Source organism: Scardinius erythrophthalmus, assembly GCF_964197995.2.
Source record: "Scardinius erythrophthalmus genome assembly, chromosome: 19".
Classification (NCBI taxonomy): domain Eukaryota; kingdom Metazoa; phylum Chordata; class Actinopteri; order Cypriniformes; family Leuciscidae; genus Scardinius; species Scardinius erythrophthalmus.
In genome coordinates this window covers 17,980,667-17,997,413 of record NC_138239.1, presented here as the reverse complement: position 1 = coordinate 17,997,413, position 16,747 = coordinate 17,980,667, and the positions used below count along the sequence as shown (strand labels likewise).

General features: G+C 36.3%; 1 protein-coding gene across 1 annotated transcript; it reads right to left on the bottom strand.

The window, feature by feature from the left end:
* Positions 1-1,181: 1,181 nt before the first annotated feature.
* On the bottom strand, positions 1,182-16,747 carry papss2a (3'-phosphoadenosine 5'-phosphosulfate synthase 2a). The gene is made up of 12 exons (XM_081347283.1): positions 16,531-16,747; positions 13,003-13,117; positions 11,914-12,149; positions 11,413-11,551; positions 11,118-11,236; positions 7,424-7,537; positions 6,181-6,292; positions 4,961-5,166; positions 4,532-4,667; positions 4,048-4,316; positions 3,218-3,447; positions 1,182-2,300 (listed from the first exon to the last, which is right to left on the bottom strand). The coding sequence occupies exons 1-12, from the start codon at positions 16,738-16,740 to the stop codon at positions 2,159-2,161; spliced, it is 2,028 nt and encodes a 675-aa protein (XP_081203409.1). The 5' UTR covers positions 16,741-16,747; the 3' UTR covers positions 1,182-2,158.

Genomic DNA, 16,747 nt, shown 5'->3' with positions numbered 1-16,747 from the left:
AATTCACAAGACAAAATAAAAATGATAAAAATTACCATTCAAAAGTTTACATACACTTGATTCTTAATACTGTGTCGTTACCTTGATGATCCACGGCTGTTTTTTTTTTTTGTTTTTTTTTGTGATGGTTGTTCACGAGTCCCTTGTTGTTCTGAACAGTTAAACTGCCCAATCAATGTTCTTAAGAAAAATCCTCCAGGTCCTGCAAATTCTATGGTTTTCGAGCCTCTTTTGCATATTTAAACCCTTACCAGCAGTGACTATGGTTTTGAGATCCATCTTTTCACACACAATGCATCAAGAGCAGGGGTGTACTAATTTGATGTATAATACAACCGTCGGGTCATGGGGACTTTAAACCCACTCAGCTGCTCTCGGATGATAAAAACCCTTTATTAACAGTGTTTCACAAACCTGAATACCTCCAACTCTACATAGTTTTCCTAATCAAACATACTTGATTCCACTCTACTTATTATCAATCTACTCCATAAATGGGTTTTAGAAACACTATAACACAAGGCACTAGATTTAGGGAAATGGGTGAGTGTGTCTTGTCCTTAACCCAAAGTAGGTCTCCCTGCCTCCAGCGGCTTATTTTATAGATGCTTGTTCCCTGGGAAAATCCATGCCACACATCCTGTACATACTCACTGTAACCTTTTCAGGATTGCATAGCACTGCAACTGCAGTTAGCATATTTAAATAGGGTTACCTAGAACATATTAGATCTAATGCTCTCATCCGCACTAAGTCTAATTGGGAATCCCCTAAATCCATTTGGGAATGCCTAGGGTCAAGTGGAACACACTCACAGCCCTGCTCCCTAAGTCGATCCATTAGCTTAGGAGTGATTCACCCGTAACAGATTTTGGGACCTATATTCTAGGGTGCATTATGAATTGCTCTTTGCATCACACGGGAATGAAAAAGTTCACGACAACAGTTTGGTTACGAACTGTAACTGTTACCTGAAGTTATATTTGCATAATCAGCTATTTTTCCCATGATGCCATGTGGTTTCTGTATGCTGTATACTGACGACCACCAGATGGCAGAGGAGCATCAATATTTCTGTGGATGAGCTGCATAACTTTTGCCCTTGATTCAAAGAACAGGAAGCAAGCTGTACATACAGTCACACTGTGAGCATCTGAAAAAGGAGCCACATGGTCACAATTATGTAATCACAGTACAAAGGTTTAATTAAAACAGAATAAGATATACAGATATCTAATTGACATTATATTTCATTTGCTGTTAAATCTTTAATAAAACAGTGTTATTCATTATCGTTTTTGAATGAACAAAATAAATATTTCCCTATATGCTTTCCCCAATATGGTCCCCAGATAACAACCCCTTTCTTGTGTGATGTAAACAAAATTTTTCAGGTTACGATGTAAAATCTGACTGCAATTTGGGCCACATGAAGACTGCTTTGATATACGCTAAGTTTGGGGTCAGTAAGATTTTAGCAAGAATGCATTAAATTGATCAAATTTTTTTAAAATTTATATTTCAAATAAATGCTCTGTTTAACTTTCTATTCATCAAAGAAAATAATAAGAAATGTTTCTTTAGCACCGAACCAGCATATTAGGATGATTTCTGAAGGATGACGTGACACTGAAGACTGGAGTAATGATGCTAAAAATTAATCTTTGCCATCACAGTAATAAATGACTTGTTTTTTATTAATTTTTTTATTTACTGTACCATTTAATCAAATAAATACAGCCTTGGTGAGCATAAAAAAAAAAAAAAAAAAAACGTTTTAATCTTACCGTCCCCAAACTTTTGAACAGTAGAGTAATTGCTTCATTTAGATTACAATCGATATATATTTTCACTTAAATGCACATTTCTAAATACAATTTAAGAACAAGATCTCATAATCTCTTTGGAACTGGCAATCTATTAATCAAGGCACATCAGTTTAAATTTCACAGTTGAGAAAGCATGTTCATATTTCCCTTTAAAAACAATGCTGTCGTAATATAATTATTCACAGGAAATCTTGACCACCTTTCCCGCCAGCTCGTTGTAAGTGCGCACCTTCATTTTTCAATGCCTGAAGTAGTTCTAGAGGCAGTGTGAACCACATGCTCTGTGATCTTCTGAGGTTTTCTGTGTTGGAACTTTCTTGTATGTGTCATCACTGGTCTTTCTGTAGGGAATTGTAATACTCGGTGAGGACCTTCCAGGCTTTAGGGGCCATGAAGCCCTCAGGAGGGTTCTCTCCACTGCGAGCCAGCTTGCGCATCTTTGTCCCGGAGATGAACTCAAACTCAGCATGTCTGAATTGAAAAATAGAGAAAAGTAGTAGAACCAGTCTGACTTTCATGCTTCAGAACCACTAAGCAACCAGTTTACACGGACATTATTTTTGCATAAGTTCCTGGTTATTGCGAAAAGACATTTATATACCTCACATCTATTCATAGTTTTCATGTGGCATCACACACTTATTGGAACTCCCACCTGGAGGGCAAAACAAGGCGTTCCTCCTGTTTTACTACATTGCGGCACTTTAAGTGTTTTCCGCATTAAGCGTTTTAGAATGTCCTGCTGCTTTTAGTGATTGAAATACTGCAGCAGGTGCTGTGCATGGATCACAAGTGCCCAAAACTTGCAAAGAATTTTGATCACATAGAAATTTGACAGGCCTGTGCTGCAGGTCTGTGGAAGATGTGCCCTCAATGTCTCCGTATCAGTCACATGACAGAAAACTATGAATTGGAATTTTCCATGGAATGCAATTTCCATTGGAATGCATGCAATCAGCATATTTTCAATGATTTAAATGCACATTCATCTGTTCCTGTTAATGTCTTGTGAAGTACTGGAAATGCTCGGTGTTTCCATTTTGGTCATTGTTATTACTTTTGCACAGTGACATAATTGATGAGCACAATTAATTGAAATGCCAAGAAACATGAGTCATGAGACTTTGCTTACAGGGCTTTTACTGGTCTGTATAATATTTTACTTTAATTTCTTTGGATAACTGTAAAAACAACTCTGTATTTTCTTTTCTCAAATGTGTTTATACTATTTTTGATAGATTTTTATGTACATGTAAATATGGTCAGTGTGTGTCATAACCATTGCCACAGTCAATTAATGGATACCAATAATAGAGATTTATAACCAGTATATTTTAAAATATTTCAAGTACTGTTAGAACTTTGCACTTTATGCACTTCAATCTCACCTATCTTTGTCATAGAAGTCCATAGCTTTCTTGGTCTTATTGTATGCAGCCACTCTGAAAGGGATAATCTCCACAGATGTGAGTCCAGGTGCCATGGACAGAACTTTACCTCCATGAGTTGGTTCATAAAGGTCCTTCCCTGACTCTGGGTGGAGCATCCCAGCAGGATCACGACCCACAATGTAGAAATTAGAACCTGCTATCATCCTTGCACGACAGTGCCACTGGACCTGACAGACACACGGACAAGGTTAGTATTTGTAAGGGTGGCACTTATATGTTATGTGTCAAATTAAATGAATTCATGAGAATCTTAGACTATGAACCGGATATAATTTTAGATAAATCTCTTAAAAAATATAGCTTTATTTAATCTACCATTCAAACGATTTTTTTTTTACATTTTTAAAAGTAAAAAACAGTAATACTGTGTAATATTATTACTATTTTACATATATTAAAATTTAATTTATTCCGGCAATATTCTTTTCTAAATCATTCTAATACACAGATTTTTTATTATAAATGTTTAAAGCAGTGATACAGGATTTTTTGATGAAATAGAAAGTTCAAAAGAACATAATTTATTTTAAATAAATATCTTTTGTTACATTATAAATGTCTTTACTCTCACGTTTGATCAATTTAATGGATCCTTGCTTAAAAGTATTAATTTCTTTCAAAAGTAAAATATATACCCCAAAATATTGGATGGTTGTGTAAACTAAAAAAGTGCTTAAAAATCCTTAGCATTACTAAAATCTGTGTGTGTAAAAGGGCTCTATATGTCATTGTTCATAGGCATGTATGAAAGAACACCTAGTACGTACCTCTGTAGGCCCAGCGTACATCATAGGGGAGGGAAAGATGGCCACAATGGTGGACTGAGGGTCTAGAATGCCGTCGTCCAGCACGGCAGCATGCTGTTTCATTCTCCATTCTAGAGGCACGTCATCATCTTTGGTCCAGCCACCCAAAGGATGCAAAAGTAGCACTGGCCTACGATACCCATGTTCCTTCAGTTGTCGACGCGTGTCGGTCATTAAAAGGGCGTGGCCATTGTGCACTGGGTTCCTCAACTGAAAAGCAAACACTGCGTCTGGGAAAACAATGAAATTGTCAATTCCAGTTAGTGCTTTAATTGGTTTAATTGGAGGTCAATGGGGTCCATTAACTGTATAGTTACCAACATTCTTCAAAATATCTTTATTTGTGTTCAGCAGAAGAAATTCATACAGGGTAACTTAACTTGAGGGTGAGTAAATAATTTTATACTATCCATTTAACTGTCCTCTTTAACCCATTTTCTTATACCTGCTTTCATCTCTTTAAATCTCTGCTTCAGCTCCCTTGGAGTGAGACGGTACTGATCCAGTCCATCATTCCATCTGATTCGCTCCAATACCTCTAGCTCACCCCCTACCAGCCAGTCACCGCTTTCCAAAACCATCTATTCACAGGTAAGTGGTTAAAGAATGTAGTTAATGTGCATTTGTGAGTCATTCATTGTCAGTCATTCATTGCAACAGTTGTATTCTCTTTTTTTTTTCTTTTTTTTTTAGTATTATGAATTTCAGTTAGCTAGTTTTATTATTTAAGAAACAATTTGTGCCATGTCGGAGCCCTTTTTTCTTGTACAAATAAGTTATGTGTATTCAGCTGAGACTTCTTAAAGGTTTCCTCAATACTTTAGTATTTTTTATGCATTCATTATCATGACATTGGTTAAAGAATATTTAATACCTTTATGTAAGGGTGTTTGGGAGAGGTTGTCCCCCACTGGTGAGCGCATCGCTCTTCCTTTCGATGTTCAAAGAACTCTGGGCTGCGTAAGATGGCGACGCGTTTTCCCTGGTACTCCAGAGCCACAGCTGCACTGCCTTGAAGACGTTCTTTAATCTCGCTGGCAACAGGAAGGACAATGGGTACTGAGAGGTTGATGATACCCCCTGTATTTAGGGATAGGTAAGTTAATCAACACATATTATAAATAATTTTGAAGAGATCACTTTATTTATTTATAAAACATCTAAATTCACATTTAATCATTTAGCAGACGGGTTTATCCAAAGAGACTTACAAATGAGGAGAACAATACAATCGATTAAACCAACAAAAGGGTAACAATAAATGCTGTGACGAGTCCCAGTTAGTCTAGCACATTTTTTAAAAAATAAATAGAAAAAAATTGATATAATACAAATAAAATAGAAAGTGTTAGTATTAATGGATCAAGACATTTTCAAGAAATGGCTAAAGTCTCAGCAGCTCAGTTTGAGTTAAACAGATCATTCCAAAAGCAAGGAACAGTGAAGTAAAAGTCTGTGAAAGTGATTTTGTGCCTCTTTGAGATGACACCAGAAGGCGCTGTAGACATAAGTCTAAAGTAGTGAATTTAGGTATAGGGGAGCAGAGCAAGTGATTGTTCTCTATAGGTGTCTTGAATTTGATGCATTATTAGCTACCTGCTCGGTTAAATGCTGCTAACAATGTATGTCAGTACACTGAATAATATTTGCTTGCATGCAATTGCAAATACTTTGAAAATACTGCCTCCTCCCCTGATCGATGTTTGCTGACCACCCCAATTAAAGCAAGCAAAGCGTGTGAGTTTCACAGAAAGCCAGATCATTGCATCATTCTGTCTTCTGCAAGCAGCACTGGCACCTGCTGTTTTATGCATGAAACATCTTCTTTTTCAGCCTTCTGCTGCTGGTGCCATCGCCAACATTAAGACGATTATCCTGACTAAGTGTGATTACTTGTGTGTGGAATAAAAACGAGTTGTACTAATAATTGGAAGTAGTTGTCTAGTACTGCAACAAGAGACTGCCGATGGCTAAAACATTTGAGACACCTTTTTAAATGTGTGTGCTTGTATGTTACTGAGAACAGGCGCGCTCAACTCCCAAACCGTTTATGGGTGTGAGTTATAAAGAAGTTATCAGATGCTTGTATGTTACCATCCAGGAGGGTGTTGAAGTGAATGACTTGTAGGTATTCTTTCTCCGTCATGAAGCCCTTTAGAGGACTGGCCCATCCTTCAGCCAACACCTGCACCCACTGTAAGTCTAACTACACACACAAACACAGAAAGCTTTTTACAAACGGAACAGCTAGCTAATATCATATTCTTCAAAATGTCTGTTATGATTGATTGTCTGTAGGAAGGATTATGTAACAACTTTGTGCAATAATAAGTGAAAATACGTCTCAAGTCAATAATCCCTTGAAATTATCCCCAATTATCCCTTGAAACTAATCGTTGATAACCGAAAGGACATATTTAAATGTTTTTTCCTGTGAAAAAATGTATTTATGCCTTAAAATAGCTTGAATGTAACTCTACACCCTTGCTTCATTTAGTATAAGCGGATACATGAATATGCTTATTAGTCCCCGCCTCCACTCACTCATACAGGGTCATCTACAAGTCGATGTATCAGAATGGTAATGCGTATTATGTATCGCTCTCTACAATGTTGGACACATAACGATAATTAATATGATTAGCCTTTTGCTTGACCAAGTTATCAAACTACTAATAATGTGTTGCTAATGTTACACAAAACTATGTTCTCATTCGCTATCCTAAAGTCAGAAAGCTGCCTTCTAAAAATTAGCATCCTTAGAAACGCTTCGAACAACTCAGAACATCAGTGGAGAAAGGCATATAATTATCATAACATCGTAAAATATATCATATACATAATTCACCTGATTTTTCATATCAACAGAAAAATATAGCGGGATAACCTGGCTTCTCTTGAGAGAATAGTTAATGATATGCTAAAGCCCACTCACACAACGATATGATTGGTTATAAGGTAGTTTGTGACGTAAGAAACACAGACGATTTCAAACCGCGTTTTTGAGACTGTGTGTTTTTCACTGGAGTTTTAAGGAGAAAATACTCATCAATGGTGTTGTTGACTTATGAAATTGCACATGGTTTGTCTTAAAGCATATTAAAAACACCACATAGACATATAAACAACATTAAAAACTTGATTTTCACCACAGGGGGTCTTTAAGAAATAATTATTGTTGTGGGATTCTGGAATAAATTTGCATCGTAATAAGAGAACACTGTTCACAGGCTGATAAAGCTGCTATCTATGTGTCATCCTGTCAATAATTCACACATATTTATGAACACTTGAACATGAGTGGTCCCTGGTCTTGTGGACTAGTGCTACCTGTTACCTTGGTGATGCTGATAGAGGGCAGGGTGTTAGCTTCTGCCTGTGCCAGCTTGAGTCTGTTCTCAGGCACAAACAGTTCATTAATCTCCTCTACAACTCCACTGGGAACAATGCTCTGAGAAAGACAGAGAAAGAGAGATCAAAGAAAAAGAAAAAAACGTATTCATCTAATGGCATGTGCAAATATTACCTTGAGCTATTTCTACCTGATCTGACCCTTGAAAAATACTTTCATTGCTGAAATTGCAATTAAGTCAGGTTTGTTCAGTGATAGTAGATAACTTCCTTGATGTGAATGAAAGCAGTTAATTAAAATTTTAATTAAAATTAAAAGTACATTTTAGGTTGTTTAGGTTTTTTTTTTACCATTATTAATGTGGAGGTGAAGATTATAAGTATAGAATAGTTTGTACTTTCATACTATAATTTTTTCTAATGTTCGGCCAAGGAAAGTTGACATCGTCACCCTTTGTTAAAATATTATTAAAGATTTTAAAAGGACTTTGTATTGTTGTGCTTGAAATCAATTGTTTTATTTGTGATAACACAACTGCCAAACTGTGCAGAAGTCATTTTTTGCCAGGCTATCATACAAAGAAATTATGAACACATGCACTGCCAAACAAGAGAGAACTAAAAAAATATTAAAAACTGGTTAAGTTATAGTCAAAGTAGCTGTACTTTGCATTTTTTGCCAAATAATTTTGTCAGATAAATTCCTTAACCAAGTTTACCATAATGAAAAATAAATATACTAAAATGTATTTGAAATACATTTATTTTAAGTATACTACAAATACATTTACATTTTTATGTCCTTAATATAAATACCCCAATTGTCCTTTTGGTATACTAAATTGATGTACTTAAAGTCTGCTAAATTGGAACAAGTCATTTTGTATTTTGTGGTTATCTGGAAATAGTGCTGAAGTTCAACTAAAGATATACTTAAGTATATTTGATTGTGCTAAAGTGGAACTAGTGCAAGTATACTCTAAGTACACATTAAATATCTTATATTTTAAAACGTATATTATACAGACATCCTACTATCCTTACTAATAGTTATATTAAACACATTTTAAGGCTTAATTTTAAGAAATGTGCATTGTGCAATAAAGAAAAACTCCAAATAAAGTTTCATTATATTTATATCAGTAAGTCTCAAGCGATATGTTTTAGTTAGTAAATATTTACTATATATGGATTTGTAGTATACTTAGTATGAAATAAATGTATTTTAAATACATTTTGGTATAGGGTTTTTTTCACTAGGGTAGTGTTGTGTTTTTCCTTCATATTTAAAATATATTAAAAAAAAGAATAATAATATCTTCCTTATATTTTTATGGTTTAATACTAGTAGGGTAATTAAAAACGTCTTTGGCCAATACTGTATATAATAAGATGTAGACTATTTGCAAACAATCAAACACTTCCGTAGTGTTTTTAAAGCTCGCCAGCTCTTAATTATGAACTTACTGTATGGAAAAGATCTGTGTATGTTGCATGTCTGTTTGTTTTTGGATTTCTTTTCATGTTCATGTTGGTCAGTTTCCCGCCACTTCTTGTTCACAGGTTCACCGTCCTCATTAGTTCATTTAGTTTAGCTGTGTCTTGTTAATTAGTCTAGTTAGCTCCCCTTGTTTTCCATGTATATATTCCCTGTTTTCTTCCTCTGCCTTTGTCGGTCGACGTTGTTGATGTTGGGTAGTGTTTCTCCATGTAATGTTGTGTTCGATGATTAAAGTCTTCCTTCTCCAGTAATTCCTTGTCGTGAGTACTTCTATATGCACCACCTTATGTAACAATGTAAAGGTTCTTTAAAAATTACACTAGTGTTCAAAAGGTTTAGGTCAGTACAAACTGTTTTCTATTTTCATATATTTCATAGATTTTATGCTAAAGAAACATTTCTTTGTATTATCAATGTTGAAAAGAGTTGTGCTGCTTAATATTTTTGTGGAAACCGTGATACTTTTTTTTCAGGATTCTTTAATCAAAAGAACATTCAAAAGAACATTGTGGGCCCTATCTTGCACCCAGCGCAATTGACTTTGTACACCGACGCATGTATCATTCCTATTTTGCACCCGCGCAAAGCGGACTTTTCCCTCCACAGACGCACGTCGGTAAGTTAGGAAATACACTTGCGCTCCCCAGGGTGGTTCAGCGCAAAGAGGAGGCGTGTTCCGGCGCAAACGTTCCTTCATGCTATTTTGCAGGTTTAGAAAACAATTGCGCCACTAACCAGGAAAAAATAGTTTAAAGTCAGTGGCGCGTTGTGCATGTTATTCATATGCTATTTTAAGGGCGCATGCTTGACCATAATCAATGTAGCGTGTGCACAACATACACTTTGATACTCTCATCTACACAGAAGCAGCAGTTTTCATTTTTGCAAATCATACATTATTACAATAGATAGACAGACAGACAGACAGACAGACAATTTATTATAAAAGCATACATCTAGCTTATACATTTACCCAAATTATCATACGCCTGTTTAACCGAAGTTAATTGTGGGTGGGTTTCTCCATTTCAATGTAACTTCTTTTTCGTTGCTCTCCTCGGCTGTGAACCGCTCCTGGCACGCGCCTGGCAAATCCGCCGTTACAATAGCAATTCGCTATGGAAAAAGCGCGTCTGCTCTTAAAGGGAATGTGAGATGACTCTCTGATTGGTTTATTTCACGTTACGCCCAAACCACACCTATGAATAATGAAGCTACTTCAGACCAACCCCTTTTAGATTTGCGCCGGGCGCAAGAGTCATTTATCCCGCCGGGAAAATAGCAACAGCGCCCAAGACCCGCCCACAAAGTTACTTGCGTTTCGCGCTTCACACTTGCGTTTCAAATCGTTAAAATAGGGCCCTATGTCTTTATACTCACTTTTGATCAGCTCAGTATTAATTTCTAAAAAAGAAAACTAACAAACTTTTGAACAGAAGTGTATTTCTGTTTTCTAAAGAAAAAAATACAGCACAAGGGGTTGGAACTACATAAGGGTGAGTAAATAATGACAGTTTTATTTTTGGGTGAACGATCCCTTAAAGGTGCTCTAACCGATGTCATAGGCCAAAACATTTTTGTCACATACAGCAAACATCTCCTCACTATCCGCTAGCTGCCTGTCCCCTGAACACACTGTAAAAAAACGCGGTCTCTGTAGACACCCCAGGCTCCACAAACGGCAAGAAAAACAAACTGGTCCAGCCTGGACCACGAAACATAACAAACTATGTTCCAGCCAATAACCGACAAGAATGATTTTGGGGTGGGGGTTGGGGGGTTAGTTCATGGTTCATGACTGTTTCAGGAAGCACGGAAGGGAGGGGGGAGGGGGGAGGGGGGAGGGGGAGGGGGAGGGGGAGGGGGGGGATGAGGAGGATGGAGGGTCGAGCTAGCCTCCGTTTTGTTTGACAATACTTTGAACGTCAACAAGAAGTGACGTCACCCAACATCGATTAGAGCACCAGATTCAATTTTACAAAACATTCTGCTCTATCTATTAATGTTGTGGCATTCAGATAGATATGTAGCCAGAGGCTTGTGGTAATATCTGACAATGGCTTCAACCTTGGACTTCTGACCATGAGGTACTCTAAAGATAAGGGTAGGCTATTTGTGCACCAATTGAGAAATGGTATATAAAATGTATTCCCAAGCCTGTGTTCAGCTCCTGACTAACCTGCTCCTTCAACAGGTTCACCACCTGCTGAATGCATTCATTCACTGTGAGCTCTCCGGTCTTCAGAATCAGCTCACAAGTCACTGGACACTCATACATAGAATCTATACCGGTGAAGCCTGGATGAGAAATGAAGCATGGAAAACAGGGGAAGATGAGAATGAAAGAAGAAAGTTGAGTATTTACGTTTAGTCTGCTCTTTTTGCAGGATGTGTCTATGGTTTTCTGTTAAGTTGTTTTGTACTTTTTTTTTTTTGGAACAGCACAGTTTTAAAGTTTCAATTTTTTATAGTACCTTTAATCTCCCCAGCTCTTGCTTTTTTGTAGAGTCCTTTAACGTCTCTGCTCTCGCACACCTCCAGAGGAGCATTTACAAACACCTCAAAAAATGGCAAACCCGCTTTCTCATGGATGCTTCGGGCCTCTGCACGGTCCTGCAGAGTAAAGAAGTTGAGCATTATGTATTTTCTGAAACATTTTATTAAAAACAAAGTGTTTGTTGCTCTTTGTGTTACATGTTCACTTGTCTGTTCAGCTTATTCTCATTTGTATGTCGCTTTGAATAAAAGCGTCCACTAAATGAATAAACGTAAAGACCTTTTGTACTGCAGTGAAAAACCCATCAACATATATCCTAGAAGACACATTTGATTTAAAGAAACCTTGCATAAACTTTCAAAACTTTCTAATAATGTTGTGATTTTGTTTTGATCTTCTGATTAAAATCAAAACCTAGTTCAACCAATTTCGCTGGATTAGTGATAAAATAATCACAGTCGCTCGTGTGGTTGCTCACTTTGGTATACGGCGAGATGAAGCTTGTAATGCAAACAAGCCCAGCATCTGCAAACAGTTTGGCCACCTCAGCAATACGCCGAATATTCTCCTCTCGATCCAGAGAAGTAAAGCCCAGGTCCTTATTCAGGCCGTGACGGATGTTATCACCATCCAAAGAGTAGCAGGGAATGCCGTGAGAGACCAGATACTCCTCTAAAGCAAATCCCAATGTTGTCTTACCAGCCCCTGATAGACCTGCACACACACACAAAGGCAATGAAATAAGAGACTCCTTACACTTGGATATAATTTGAAAAGGGTTGTTTTTTTTCTTTTTTTTGCTCAAAAGTGACAGTAAAGACATTTACCCTCGGTTACACAGATTACAATGCATGTTTGAGCTGTTAAAAGGAACTTGCACTGACATGTCTTAAAATACGTCAGTGTCATTGTTTTGTCTCAAGATGCACACCAGTGATGTTTTTCCGTAAGGCGCTTTAATATAAGCTACTTAAATATCCCAATTGAACTAAGGCCTAATCCTGGCTTAATTCAAGCCCTGTCTGTGAAACCGGCCTAATAATGTAATGGTTTCTACAAAGATATTAAGCAGCACAACAGTTTTCAACATTGATAATAATAAGAAATATTTCATGATCACTAAATCAGCATATTAGAATGATTTCTGAAGGATCATTCGACACTGAAGACTGGAGTAATGTCTGCTTAAAATAAAGCGTTGCCATCAAGGAATAAACAACATTTTAAAATATAAGATTTATAAAACAGTAAAATTCCCATGATTTTCACTTCTTTAAAGTAAATAAAAAATGTGTGCAAGTTGTATGAATCCAGTGTAATATGAGTTTTAAGGAATACATTTCTTTTTTGGTGTTCTTGATCCACACTGATGGGGCAGTGTAGTGGAAGTATAAGGCAAAAAAAAAAAACTTAACGTGTTTTTTATTAGTTGGCGCCTGGGGTTTAAAGTTCAGACCAACATGTTTTACAGGCATCACAGGTTTGTGAATTTATTTCCCCATTTAAATTTGCTTTGCCAGACATCTTGTGTGATTTCTCCTGGTTTTAAAGTGAAGAAATGCATTACCTGTGAGCCAGACTGTACATCCTCTGAAACCTCCTCTGGTTCCTACGATCTGCCCCCTCTTGCTGCGGCTGACATGATGAGCCTGGAATACCACATTAGTGGACTTCTGCAGATCCTACAACACACACATGGAAACATACTAACATTTAGAGCAATTTTTAGCGTAGTATTAGTATTTTATACACTATACCTGAGCAGCACAGGAATACACAATGAGCTTTCATACTCCAGTTACATTTTCCATTTACAATTCATCCACATTTACGCATTTGGCAGATGCTTTTGTACTCTAGCCTTTTGACATCAAGGAAGTTTTTTGTCTTATGTACCTCCAGAGCTTTTTGTACCTCCAGTTTACTTGTCTTCAGTAAGCTTGAGATTTTTTTTTAGGCTAGTATTAGTTTTTAAATGACATTGAAAATGGTTGATAAGAATTTATGAAATTTCCAATGGTATAAAAAATGTTGATATCATAACTGTATTTAAAGCAAGAATAACTATAGCGTGATATAAGACTTTGGTCACATTGCCCACCTACTTGGAAATGAGTAATATCATGCTCATAGCCAAGTTTCACAATTTCCACAAAAATATGAATCAACGCAACTGTTTTCGACATTTATAATAAGACGAAATGCTTTTTAAGCACAAATCAGCATATTAAAATGATTTTTAAAGGATCATGTGGCACTGAAGACTGGAGTAATGATGCTGAAAATTCAGCTTGGCCAAGCAGGAATAAATGACATTTTAAATTATAATAAAACAGAAATGTTTTAAATTTTAATAATATTTCACACTTACTGTTTTTACTGTATTTGAGATCAAATAAATACAGCATAAGAGATTTCTTTAAAAAACAAACAATTTTGAGTGGTATTGTATGTGTGTGAGGCAGAAATCAAAGCAATGGACACAATATATTTATTAATCCTAAAGATGAAACGTATATAAGCAGAATCATAATTGTGCAAGTTGTTTTACTTCTCTTTTTCTTTGTTTGGAAAATCCATATGTGCTGGTAAGAATTAACTGGATGTAGCATATGATAGAAGAAGTATACTTAAAATATCAGTGTTACAGCTATTGGTCTCAAATTGGGAGTTTAATACAATGTGGTTATTGTACAGTCATGGTAGCCATAACTTTATACATCTCTCTCTCTCTCTTACACACACTCATACGTTGTGTTGTATTGCCTTAACCCCATGTCCCTGCAGAGCTCTCACTGAGAACTGAGTTGGAAAAATACTGTTTGTGCAAGACGAGCTGCAGGAAAACCAACGCTGATTTATAAACAGAAAATTATATTCATTAACTAGGAATGTGTCTGCAACAACTTTGGACAGGACACACACCCATAGGTCAGATATAAAAATATTGCTGGCAGCTACATGTCAGATAAAAAAAAAGATAAATCATGCATTAACCACTCAGTCAATGATGTAATTTATCTGTACACTCACACACACAGCCTTTTCTTTATACCCCCGTCTCGAATTTACTTGTGGAGTGCTTGAAAAACAAATAGATTCATTCATTACACACCCCACATGGCTTCCAAAGAATCCCAATAACAGACCACCTCTCTTAAACGCACACTTTTTCTCTGTTGCAGACATGCAGAGTCAGTAGGCTTTTATGAATGAACACAGCCTGAATATGTGAATGACTTGCATGAAATAAGCTGAATATACTCTGACCTCTGAACAGGGTCTAACAGACTCTGGATCTTTGTCTTCCTGACTGCAGTGCAGATAACATATTTCAGTGTATTCTAGACAGCAAATCAGGACAGAGAAATATTGTAACGTCTTTGATGGTTTGTCATAAAAATATGGTTTTATATCTGACTCTGACACCTTTTGAGTAGAAAATGACAGTGAAGGCAGCCATTTTCACAGCTTTATTCCAGATACTTTAATCACCAAAATCACAGTGTTATTTTTTCAGCTATCACTTGAAGTGATTTCTAAAATATTTAAATGATATGTTAAAATGTATTGAAAATAGGCAGTTAAGAACTATGGCAACTGCTCCCTTTTACTCTTATCTTTGAGAAGGACTTTTTTTATATAAAGTTAATTACAAAGTTAGTGTTTATAGACTCAATATAAAGGCACATGCCTACATGCACGAAAAACACCAAAACAACCAAGTGTGATAGTTTTTTTCAAGTGCACATTGCCTCCCTAACTGAACTCTGGTCTATGACTCAGATTAACTGACATGAACTCTAAGACAGAGCACTACGCAAGCGTGAAACATTTCATACTGTATAGATGGAACTGTGCCATTTCCAAATATTACAAGAAATTATTCCTATATTATTTGTACAGTTATTATAGCAATATTTGTACAAATATTATAGGAATGATTTCTTGTAATATTTGGAAATAGCAAATTACAGGAATATTGTTTATTTTCTCTATAGCAATGGTTTTGTATATTGGTTTCAAACATCTATTTCAAAACATTCTTAAATTGAGAAACTATTCCAGTATTATCATATTTTAGCAGTACAGTTGTTCGATAAACAAGTGAACACAATCAAATTACACTGGCATATTTAAGCATTAACTAGGCTATATAATAAAGGTCGATTTTTATATAATTTTTCTTAAATTTTTAATTTGACAAAGGTATTTTCTCGTAAATGGCGTCACAATTATTTTAAATGGTATAAATTTATAGACAATTTATTAATTTCAGTAGGCCTACCTTTTGACCAACATAATGGTGTTATAGGCTATTTCTGTATAATATATTTTACATTTTTTTCCACAACATGAAAATTCATAATTGTTTTGCTTTTTAAATTTAGCTATAAGGCCAAGTTTATGTTCTCACATTTCTGTTTAATGTTAAAGGGATAGTTCACTTCAAAATGAAAATTTTGTCATCATATATAACTCACCCTCAAGTTGTTTCAAACCTGCATGAATTTCTTTCTTCTGCTGAACACAAAGGAAGATATTTAGAAGAATGTCAGTAACCAAACAGTTACCTGGATCCATTGACTTCCATAGTATTTTTTTCCTACTATGGAAGTCAATGGATCCAGTTAACTGTTTGGTTACTGACATTCTTCAAAATATCTTCCTGTGTTGTTCAGCAGAAGAAAGAAATTCATACAGGTTTGAAACAACTTTAGGGTGAGTATATGATGACATAATTTTTTAATTTCGAAATGAACTATCCCTTTAAATCACTTAGTTTACAGTATTTTTTCAGTTATATACATTTAACAAGCCAGTAAGTCTAGCCTATAACACAGATTTGAAGCAGAGCGCTTGCCCAATATCTCCCCAAATGATCGCAGACTGTTATATAACACTAACACGTTTAAAAAAAAAAAGAAAAGTTGTCTGACATTACGGCGAACCCCATCAACGCATCTCAGACAACAACCCTTGCTAAACACACCGATTGTCTAAAGAACGCCAACGAAGAAAAAGACAACCCTGACAAAATAAACAATCCACGACAGAGAAGTTTTGCAAGCTACGGCTCCTAGTCTAATCTCACCGGTTTTAGTGCTGCGTTTCCAGGCATCTCGCTCCGGTGAAGTGCGCTCTGGTTTGGACTTTCGCTCGGAGGCGGGGCGGACTGAACGCGCAGGTGAACTTTAAGGAGGTAGCCTAGTTTGTGGAGATGCAGACAGAGAAGCGTTTTTAAGAGCGATGCGCGACACGTAGCATTCCAACGGCCCAGCTTTCGTCCCACCTCCCGGGACATACAATCT

What these genes read in the sequence shown, in the direction of transcription:
- papss2a (XM_081347283.1), bottom strand. Translation starts at nt 16,740, where the DNA reads ATGTCCCGGGAGGTGGGACGAAAGCTGGGCCGTTGGAATGCTACGTGT. An exon ending in TCATCTCGCCGTATACCAAA is followed by an intron (nt 11,552 to 11,913) that starts GTGAGCAACCAC and finishes TTTACTCTGCAG; the next exon opens with GACCGTGCAGAGGCCCGAAG. An exon ending in CCAAACACCCTTACATAAAG is followed by an intron (nt 4,668 to 4,960) that starts GTATTAAATATT and finishes ACCTGTGAATAG; the next exon opens with ATGGTTTTGGAAAGCGGTGA.